Source organism: Prinia subflava, chromosome Z (genome assembly GCF_021018805.1).
Source record: "Prinia subflava isolate CZ2003 ecotype Zambia chromosome Z, Cam_Psub_1.2, whole genome shotgun sequence".
In the NCBI taxonomy this organism is placed as follows: Eukaryota; Metazoa; Chordata; class Aves; order Passeriformes; family Cisticolidae; genus Prinia; species Prinia subflava.
The window spans coordinates 65,171,578-65,182,388 of NC_086283.1; the positions used below are offsets into that span (position 1 = coordinate 65,171,578).

Here is a 10,811-nt window from a genome sequence, read left to right on the forward strand (position 1 = left end):
TCATCTACTCTGAGTGTGGGTCCTTTTCCACTTCCTATTTCAATTCTTGTCATTCATGTTTTGCAAACTTTTACTACTTGTACTTTTATTGCTCTTGGATTATGAGAATAGAGGTGAGTGGGTGTAGATCATGTCTTAGAAGTGCAGGTAGCACCACAGCAGCTATTAACAATAGTAACTGGTGGCAAATACTGTTTTATCTTACCTTTGTTTTCCCTTGCAATCTTCCAGGGAGGCTGTGCCAGTGTAATTGTGTCATTAACCACACAGTGTCCTCAAGACTTAACACCTTATTCAGGTAAGGTTTATCTCTTAGTATCAGGTTTTAAAGATGTTTTTTGTCGCTGTGCTGTTTCTTCTTTAGCACAAGAGTGATCCTTATGTGTGTATTTTTATCAGAGAGCTGTTTGAAGTTACCCTTTTTTGTTTGAGAGATTGGCATGCTTGGAGTAGGTTCAGTACCTCACCAAACTGGAAGAAGTAGAGGAAGGAGTTGAGGGAATTCACTAGCACTGAGCAGGAATAAGCAAAAATATTCCTTTACTTTTTCTGAGCAATCTAACAATGCCTGTGTTAGTGCAGCACTGTCAATATGCACTTGTTCCTTCAACTTGAGCTATGGGCGGACCATGAACAGCAATTTTACTTCATTGGGTCTCTTCTGATAGTAGAAAGAACATCACCTTTCTGTTGCAAAATAGAAATTAAGCTGAAAGCATGATCAACTGGGGTGCTTGCATATAGGAACATTATCAGTCAAGGTGTGCAAAACACTAGCACTAGTTTAAACATAAAGACTTAAGACTTATAACCCCACATACACGCAATGAGGAAAAATGCATAAGTTCAGGCGGTCTAATGAAATGCAGGCTGTTTTCATTCTTGCCATAGAAATAAAACATGATGCTTTTGATCTCTTCCAACAGGCAAACTTATGAGTGCTTTACTTAGTGGCCTGACTGATCGCAACAGTGTGGTACAGAAGTCTTTTGCCTTTGCTATGGGGCATCTAGTCAGGGTGAGTTGCGCTTTAAGTTTTACTTTGCTTCTTTATTGGTGATCTTCCTTGAAGTGTTTGAATAATTTGAGTCTCTTCCTTGTTACAGACTTCCCGGGACAGTAGCACTGAGAAGCTGCTGCACAAGCTCAGCAGCTGGTACATGGAGAAGGAAGGTATGCTGCCTTTGGGGTATTCTCTTACAGCATACAGTGCAGAAAAAGTTTCTGGTGATAGCAAAAGCTAGTAAAGAAACATTTCTATATTGTGATGCATGGTTTCACTGGCTGAATAATTCCTATGCAGTGTTACACAATACTGTGCATTACTCTGCTTTCAAGAGGCAAACCAAGCAGTTAAAAGGATAATCCTGCTTCCCAGTCATAATGTGCTTGTTTTGCTCTTTCAGAGCCAGTTTACAGAGCAGGCTGTGCTTTAACTGTGCATGCTATGGGACGGTACAGCCCAGATGTGCTGAAGAACCATGCCAAGCAGGTGCTGCCATTGGCTTTTCTTGGAATGCATGAAGTCCCCGAAGATGAGAAAGGAGAGAAAGAGAATTCTACTCTGTGGACTGAAGTTTGGCAGGAAAATGTACCAGGTATATTGTGTTAAGAATAGTGAAGCTTTCTGGGAATCATGGGACAAGAAATAACATGCTTTCTGGAATTCCATTTTGAAAATACAGAGTTCTCGTGGTAAGAGATTTGGGAAGCTCGTTCCCATTTTCTTCCTTACTCTGTATTTCTTGTATGAATATTACCTTCTCTGGCTATTTAAAATAATTGAATCAAGGGTGGTGATCACAAGGATAGACATTTAAAAAGTATTTTTTTAAAATTGTAATACACTGAATGCCACTGTAATATGCCCCTGATGGTACAGATAACTAGGCATCTTTGGAAATTTTGATGCTAGCCTTTAGGGGCTGCTGCACACTTCAAAGTTACAGGGGCTTTCACCTTTCTCTCATGTTGGAGATACCTGTGGTAATACCTGGGGTTGTAGCTTCAATGAGTGAATATGTACTATAGAGGTGCAGTTCTTTCTATAGAGGAAAATCTGGATCCATTATAGTATTGTTTTGCTGACACTTCTAGATTTCAGATCTGGTTCCTGAGTCACCAGATGATTTTTCTGGAGTCTGAGAAAGGAGCTGAAAAAGGTTTTCTAGTGAACTGTTCTTGGAAGAAAAAGAGAAAAAAAGACATTATATTCCTTGGAAACAGGCTAACACAATGTCTAGTGTCTGCTATATGGAAGGACTGAAATGAGCTCTGTGTCTAAATACACAACAAAAACTTTATTTGGAACCTCTAGAAAAGAATTCATCTTCAACCAGGCTGAGAGGAATTCTTCAGACTTTTTTCTGAAGTAGACCTTTCTGATGTGTTTCATAGCCAAAAACCCTGAGATCTGTAATTGGTTGTTTTTTGTTTTTTTCGGGGCAGGGCTGGGCTTGTTCACTTGTGGTGTTTTTTGTTGTGTGGTTGTCTTGGGTTTTTTTAGTAAGATCAAAGATTTGTTTTGTAGCAAAATTAGTTTTCCTCCATTTGACATGCAGGTACTCAGGGTGGGATCAGACTGTATTTGCAGGAGTTGATATCCATCACCCAGAAGGCTCTGCAGTCCCAGTCCTGGAAGATGAAAGCTCAGGGAGCAGCTGCCATGGCATCAATTGCCAAACAGACAGGCTCCCTTGTACCGCCACATCTGGGAATGGTGCTCTCTGCACTGCTGCAAGGCCTGCCAGGGAGAACCTGGACTGGGAAGGTAAAGAGGGAATTGTCACCTCATGGTTTATTGTGAGCCCAGCAGCAGGCAGCCCTTGAGCTGGGAAATGCAATGTTCTCTGCTGCAGAGCAGCACAATAAGAATGCTGATGCAGAGAGTCTGCCTTTTGTCCTACATTTAGCAGATACATAAATGACTGGGAAGATAGTTAGGTGAAATTCAGACTGTCTTAGGAGTTGGGTTCCCACTTCAGCTGATTCCACTGCACCATTCCTAGCCTGGAAGGATAAGTAGCATGTGCTCAGAGGTGCTGCAAGGCCCCTTTCTGCTGCCACTTCCATGCAGATTGAAAGCGAAATCCTCTGCAGGAGGTGTGCCAGGAGATAGACATTGCCTCTCCAAACTGATGTCAGAGGCATGTTTCCCCACTGCCCCTTGCAGAATAACACGAAGCTTTGCCCTGTGCAGTAGGACTGTGCATTTTGGCTGTGTGGCACCTCTCAGGGATGTCTCTTTTATCATTGCAGGAGGAGCTGTTAAAGGCCATTGCTAGTGTTGTTTCTGCATGCAGGTAAGTGGCTTGAATAAGGTGGTATCCTCAGGACCTGAGATCTCAAAAGGGAGGTTGTTGTACAGTGTTATTGCATATAGGGTACTAAGGAGATTCCAGAAAGTTTGTCATCACTATCCTGATCTCCTATCAGCATGTGAGGAGCAAGTGATGCATCAGAGAGACCTGCAGAAGTAAATGGTTGGTTTAGAGAGGAAGAGGAGGATGTTGAGAGGCTGCACTTGCTAAGTGGAAAGCAAAGACTAAGGGGAAAGATGGAGACCTTATATGGGAAAAGGAGGAAGAGGTAGAAGAGTAGTAAGGGAGCAAGTGCCTTGGAAGCATATGAGAAAAGAAAATAAAACAGGGAGAACAGACAAGGAGTGAGAAAGAGCACCCCAGTGTAACTTCTGTTACAATTACTAGTAGGTGACTGAGTGTCTCGACACAGGAATTAATTCCTCTCTGGGAACAGCGGATTTTAGGAAGAGATTAACATGACACTGTTCATGTGCTTTGCATTTCAGTGCAGAGCTGCAGAAGTCAGTGCCTGGTCAGCCCACCATCACAGATGTTGTCCAGGCTCTCCTGAAAGAATGTCGTAAAGAAAACCTGAAGTATAAGATGGTGGCACTGCGCTGTGCAGCTGGGGTGCTGCAGGCAACAAAGGAAGACCGGTTCCAGGAACTTACTGATATCATCTTTCCCATGATAAAGAAGGTGGCAATTCAACTTCTTGAGTTTTCTTTCTTTCAAAGCAGAACACCCCCAAATGGTGACAGCCCCAGTAATGCTGGCTGCATGCCGGGCTTCTGCCCAGAGGGCCGATGATGTGAGGGATTCCCCACACTCAGCCAGGTCTTTGGTGGGGCTGAATACCAGACAGTTGGTGAGCCCTGGGGTGGTTCTATCTGTGCTGCCCAAATTCTGAATTAGTCCAGATGTTCTCTAGACAGAGTCCTGCCTGGGATGTCCAGCACTGCCTTGTTACCACTTGAAAAGTTAATTCCTAGCAGCTCAACAGGCAGCAAAAGGCTCCTGGGAAGCTGTGTAGAGGGCTTAGTATCAGCAGAGCCTTGCAGCTCTGCAAGTGGGACTCGTGCAGCAGAGGCACGTGTTTGGGTGCCAGGCCACAGAGCCCGCTGTGCCCCTTCGCAGGCTGCCGGCAGCGCCACAGGGCTGGTGTGTGCAGACTGCAGGGGAAGACTGAGCTGCACTGCACTGTGTGCCTGGCCTGCTCTCATCCTTCTGTCAGTCACACCTTCCCCATGGCCTCTGCAGAACTCTCTGGAGAGCATGGGAGCGGCTTTTCCAAAGCATGATGAAGAGGATGAGGACATGAGGGAGAAAGAAGTTCAGATGGAGTCCCTGATCTGTGCATTCGAGACCCTGGGCAAAGCCTGGCCGAGGAGCCCGGAGACACAGTGTAAGTCAGCTGATGACGTGCAGAACAAACTATTGTCTCTTAAAATGAAAAGTGGAAGAAGGGAGGGACCTGGAAATCACATGCACAGTGAGAAGAGTGCAGGAGAAGATGCAGAATCTCACTGCAGGCAGCTTTTAAGGGTCTTCAGTGAGAAAGCTGTACCAACAGCTTTCCTGCAAAATAAGTCATCCTTAGGAAAAATCTTTACTTTTGTCTTAAATTAATTTCACAGAAATGTTTTAAGTTTATAGATATGCAGAATGAATGAGGTAGCTTGCCTAATGAAAAGAAACCTAACTCAGCTGCTCACGTTTATGTTTGGGTCAAAGCTGGTACAAGGTGGAAGAATTGGGAATACCTGGAGAGGGATGGGAAAAAGTTGCTTTTATTAGCGTGCCACAGTGTGTAATGCAGCTGTTTTGTCTGCCAGCATTTGTAATGAATGAGTTGATGTGGTGAAGATTTTCAGGGTCACTCATTACAGGATGTTGACTTGCTCATATGCAGTGATTAGCTTGATGTCACTTGTTAAGGAGCACTTTGGAGACAGACCAGTAAGTGTTTCCTCTGCCTTTCCCTGTGGTAACATGGTGATGTCCTTATTTTCCTGTAGGTTACTATCGTCAAGAGTTTTGCAAGTTAATGTGTGATCGTCTGAAACTCAGCACATGGAAAGTGCAGCTGGGGGTGCTACAAGCTATGAATGCCTACTTCGAAGGGTAATTCTTTCTGCAGTCCACTTCAGTGATTTGTCTTCTCTTTTTTTCTTGAAACTGTTTAATGAACTTAATGACACTGAGTTCTTGGCAAAGTTGAGCAGACTTCTGTCCCAGTGATGCAGGATGCCTGACTGCTTTTGCATTTGACAGGCTAATGCTGTTTGATGAGGAGCACTCTGACCCTGTGGCTTTGACAGAAATACTGTTGGAAACCTGTTCCTCTATCACCCATTCTTTAGGTAAATGGACTTCTCGTTTGTGATGGATGACAAATTGCTTGTTAATACCATTGTCCTCTGGGGGTTTGTGTGGTGGAGGAAATGCAGAATAAGCAGAATTTGTCAGAGGTAACATTTAGCCATTCCTTACGCTGCAGTGTGAATATTGTGAAGTTGCAGTGTTCGAGACAGTACTGAGCAGTTCACAGAGAAGTACATTCCTCTGGTGCAGGAGAGCTCTGCAAGGGGAGAGAGAGGCAGACGGCAGACCATGCAACCTCTCACAACACAATCAAGATATTCCTGATTTAATGAAACAAAGACTTTTCTCCATCACCATTCAGACTTCTAAGATACTTATGCATTATATATCCAAGATTATAGTATCAAAAAAATACCCCAAATCTTCTCAGATAGACAGTGCATGAAACACCAAGGCTTGGAGGCTCTGCTGGATCAGGGCACCTGTATATAAATGCTGCTTGTGTCATGTTGACAGTCATGGACCTCTTTGTTACTTTGGTAGTGTTCCCACTTGTCTTGTGACTGTAAGAGTGCTCCATATCTCCACATACCTGCATGTGATCTTGTTTCTGATGTGTCTGACAGCCCCTACTTTAGTGCTAGCCAATTCAGAGACCCCTTTGGAGAAAGTTTCAGGTATCAGTCCTCATGAGATGAGGACCAGGATCCTCACCTTAGCAAGATTTTAGCTCGGAGACCAAGTAACATTCTGTGGCAAGCTTGTGCTTGATGGCTAGCGTGGGGTTTATGTAGCCTCACTTAATGCTACTTGTGAACATTTGCATGGTCTCTAGCCAGTACAACTCGCTAAAACATTCTGCTATGCACAGAAGTTGTCTGCCATCAACCTCCAGCTATGGCAGCATTTTATTCCCTGTTGGAATATGTAAGGAACAGTAGCTCTGTAGAAGTGCAGAGGCAATGTACAAGGTTTAGTTGACTTGTCAGCCTCCAATTTTTGACTTTGTGCCATTCAAATGCGCCTGGTGTTCAAGTGGGCATGGTAGACTGAGAGCACAAGCAAGACCTTAGTAAAATGTGCTAACAGAAGTGGTCTGGAGATCACAGAGGTGACTGCTTTTTGTAAAGTTAGTGCATGTGATTCTCAACGTGGTTTTGGGTTTTCTTGTCTGTTTTCTTTAAATCCCTTAGAAAACAAAAGCTACACATCCATAAGAACAGAAGCTTTGTCTGTGATACAACTGCTGCTCACCAAACTACAAGGTGAGACTTTTTACTTGTCATCTGGAAGAGCCTCTGCTTGGTAAAGATGGCACGTGGCTGTATGGCCTGGAAGTCTGGAGAGATGGCCTTACCTTCTGCCTGTAGCACTGGGTCATTCAGGGGAAGCTGGGACTTGGAAGGAGGAAGAGGCCTTGAAGTAACCAAGGCTAATATCAAGTTCTAAAGTTGACTATTCCTTTGGTGAGGAAAACATTCAGCAAGGAGGGTCTCACATGGAGCTCACAGAACTGCCTCATCAGATCTGTCTGAGTTATGTTCAAGCTCCATAGAGGAGGTGCTCCTCTTAGTACAGAATAGTGATTGTTACCTTTTCAATGTTATGTTTGTTTTTTCATTATTATTTAGTATTCAAGCCTTGTGGAACTGACTTCACAGGGTGAGGTCTTAGGTTCGTATGTGTCTGCAGTTGTTAGGTAGCAAATTTTTCCTTTGGGTTTCTGGTTTGCATTTCATGTTTTCTTTATTCTGGCAAAAATATTACATGCCTCTTTCATGAGTCAACATGGGAAGCATGTGGTTCTTCAGGCCCTTGTGTTCCCATGTTACAGGCTTAGACAATTACACCTGGTCTAGAGAGATGCAACTCCCTGGCAGGAGACAGCACATGCACCTGAGTGTTCAGGTGAATCTGAGTTCTCCTGGAAGCACAGTATGGATGTGAGTGAAAGGCTGAAGCAGTCACTTTTTTAGCCTGTCTGAGGAAAGCAATGTGCTTTTGGAATTTGTTTTGTTTTGTTTTCTGGTGTTTATGTCCAATGTCTGTCTGTCTTTATCTGCACAGAAGCTCAACAGTGGGAAAGCCTGACACGAGAAAGCAGAGAGCACCTCATTCGTTCGCTGTCTACGATGGCATCAGATAGCAGACCTGAGCTACAAGAGAGGGCATTTGTGTTGAAGAAAACACTTGAAAATCTTGACTAAGTTGTAAAACATAAATTTCAAAGTGCCATGTAAAACAAAAACAAAAAAGTGCAGTGGTCTGAAAACCAAGTGGGGAAATGAAGATTACACTGTAGGATGCATCATTCCTGGCCAAAATAAAAAATGCCTTAAATTCTTTTCCCCATTAATATTATTATTTTTACTCTTAAGCTGATTGTTAGTTGTTTTATCAGCAAATACCTCTATCTGCCCTAGAATGTTTGTGAGTGTGCAACAAAAAAAATGCAAGGGCAAGATGCTTTTTTTTTTAATCGGCAGAAGAATGTTACCCAGACCCCCTTGGTCCTTCAAAAAAACTGTTGAAAATCCACCAGCACAGAAAGTAAAAAACATATTTAGTTTTCACATTTTTTGTATGTAGAGATCTGTTAACTGGTGTCTACTCCAGTAGTGCTGGTGTTTGTTACCTGTAGAGAACAAAATGCTCCTGTTGATGAGGCCTGTGTTTGGTTCCTGTGGCTTCCCAGGGGCAGGGTTTCATCTGACACCCACCTCTGCTTCTGCTTGCTCCTCCATAGCAGCCTGTCATCTGTGCATTATGAAAGGCAGAGTACTGTTAACTTTGCTCCTTCCTCCTTCTCTCACCTCAGCATGGATTGACCGAGACTATGCCTTCCCCAGCTGGCAACCTCGGCCTCCCAAACTTTAAATGAGAACTTTTCCCCCCAAAGGATGCACAAGAGAGCACTTTACTGAGCTGTGTGGGATAAAGTTGAGCCTAGTTGGTACCCAGGTGGAACACTGCTCTTCTCAAAATTGTTTTGCATGGACACTCCTTAGATCCAGGAAATAAAATTTAAAAAATTGAAAACAATCTTTTTTAGATATGTTTTTGAAGAGCGTTTGAAGTTTGAAATGACCCGTTTTTTTAAGAGTGGTAATATTTTATTCCCTTCCTGTTCGTAAACTTGGAAACCTGTAACAATTTAGACTTGTCAAAATTTGTAAGAAACTGAGTCATCTGTCATTTATCAGAGCCCAAGTCATGCTGGTTTCTAGCAATTTGCACTTAAGAAGATTATATCTGCATCTACATGGGAGTAAAATTGCTATATGGTGATGTGGCCCTGCTCCCTGTCTCCTTTTTGTTCCCTCTGACAAAAGACAAATGTGACCACTATAGCAACAAACTTAATAGTGTGAAGATAGCACTGCTCCATAATCTGACCAGTATATGTACAACTTTTTGGGGATAAATGCTTTGCTGACGGTGAAATAAAATCATTACTGTGGGCAATATCATGTTCACGGCTTTCAGCACCAGAAGGCTTGTTTCTTTGCTTGCAGTCTGCAGCTCCTTTCACATCTGCTCTGTTAAGGAGAGGATTGCTCAGATGACATCACATTTCCTTCATGCCCATTTATTCGGATTCAGGTATGCAGTACCTACTTTCCCCTCAGGTGCCATTCCCCAGTCAGTGTTTCCTGGTACTGTAACAGTCTTGTTGTCTGACGTGCTCTCCATAGGGAGGAATGCAATTTGTGCACATCTGGTAAGAGAATGTCAGGAAGAAATGGGCAGAGCTGTCCCACTGTGGCTCTTGTGTAGCAGAAACCTCAGCGAGCACTATTGCATTGTACATTAGAACTGGTCAGTGGGCAACTCCTTGGTGCTGGGAGCTGGTGCTATGTTTTGATTTACACCTTGTTGCAGGGAGCTGCTCTTTGTTTACGTGTAGTTTGAACTATTGAGCACAGTGTCCATTTTAAAATTTTACTAGGCAAATAATTTTGCGGTATCTTTAAAAACTTGCTTACCGTGACATGTAGTGTCATGAGTGCTTTTTTTAAAAATTTTTTTTGTATTAGGTGAATATTACCAGTGATGCTTTGCTGTAGCAGTTCATTGTCTGACTTGGGTTTTTTCATATTGGTGAGTGACAGTAACAGAAAAGCAAGAGCCTCCATGTCTCTGGTAATTTGAGCTTTCACTGTGGACTGGAGTATTCAGAGGCAATGCCTAGTATGGTCAAATGACTGTACAGAGAATAACTGTAATCATTGTCAATAGCAACCTGAATTTCTCTATTGGGGATTTACACTAGAGGGAAGAGCGCGTTCTAGGAACTCTATAAAACAGCTGGATTAACAACTCTGGCCAAGAGTGTTGGGAAGGTTAGAGACTGTATGACACTTTCTGAATCACAAAGCAATACATCTTTCTCTTGATTGCAGAGCAGATTCAGAGCTCCTCTCTAAAGCATGTGCCTATACACAAAACCTACCTGTACAAAAGTTAATTAAGTCAGAGGTTTGATTTCTACCCCCCTCGCATTTGTAAACTTGATAGGATTAAAAAAAAAAAAAATAGATGTGGCCTTCCTAGAGTTTCTCCTCTGCAAGTGATTGCACTATGTAAAACACACTGTACTTTGCCCAGCACGGGCATTTCTTGTGCTGCTGTGATGCTTTGTATACCTGGAGTGCAGTGCACAGACTCAACTCTAGCACTCTCGCTCTGACTTACAAGCTGTTGCTTAGTGGATGTATATTGAGAAAAGTTTTCTAATGTTGCAAGATCTCCATCAAATTTACTGCAATCTGTACTGTCCAAACATGTGAATGGTCTGACTGAAAGAAAACCCTCCTGCTTACCAAAAAGGTAAAAACTAAATAAAAGCTGCATGACCTGTTCCTTGGAGTAACTGGCAGTGTTTTTTCTCCGGCAGTGGGTATTTTATAGCGTTCCTGTGCTCCGGATTCAGTGTGCTGCTGTCGTGCTCTGTGCTGGCCCACCGCCCTCACCTCATGGAGACACATGGTGACTCTGCAGCCCTGGAAGGAGCCATGTATTTTTGTATTTTACCCTTAGCTTGGTCTCCTGCAACCAGGCAGGGTTAGGACACGTGTCTGTATTACACAGACACATTCTTTGCATTTATTATGTTTACAGTCTTGTATATACTACATATACATGGTAGATGAAACTATGAGATTGAAAACTTACTAAAATAAT

At 43.0% G+C, this 10,811-nt stretch overlaps 1 protein-coding gene across 6 annotated transcripts in view; it reads left to right on the forward strand.

Annotated features, from left to right (window-relative positions):
* The window catches only part of ECPAS (Ecm29 proteasome adaptor and scaffold), a 61,527-nt gene extending 51,038 nt beyond the window's left edge, over nt 1-10,489 (forward strand). For all 6 annotated transcript variants that reach the window (XM_063424012.1, XM_063424016.1, XM_063424013.1 and 3 more), the window contains 12 exons: nt 232-298; nt 927-1,018; nt 1,107-1,173; nt 1,407-1,598; nt 2,562-2,770; nt 3,259-3,302; nt 3,809-4,001; nt 4,563-4,707; nt 5,321-5,426; nt 5,577-5,665; nt 6,821-6,892; nt 7,695-10,489. In XM_063424012.1, the coding sequence (XP_063280082.1) occupies nt 232-298; nt 927-1,018; nt 1,107-1,173; nt 1,407-1,598; nt 2,562-2,770; nt 3,259-3,302; nt 3,809-4,001; nt 4,563-4,707; nt 5,321-5,426; nt 5,577-5,665; nt 6,821-6,892; nt 7,695-7,834 (1,416 nt within the window). In that variant the 3' untranslated portion in view covers nt 7,835-10,489. The remainder of the gene's footprint in view (nt 1-231; nt 299-926; nt 1,019-1,106; nt 1,174-1,406; nt 1,599-2,561; nt 2,771-3,258; nt 3,303-3,808; nt 4,002-4,562; nt 4,708-5,320; nt 5,427-5,576; nt 5,666-6,820; nt 6,893-7,694) is intronic.
* The last annotated feature ends 322 nt before the right edge of the window (nt 10,490-10,811 follow it).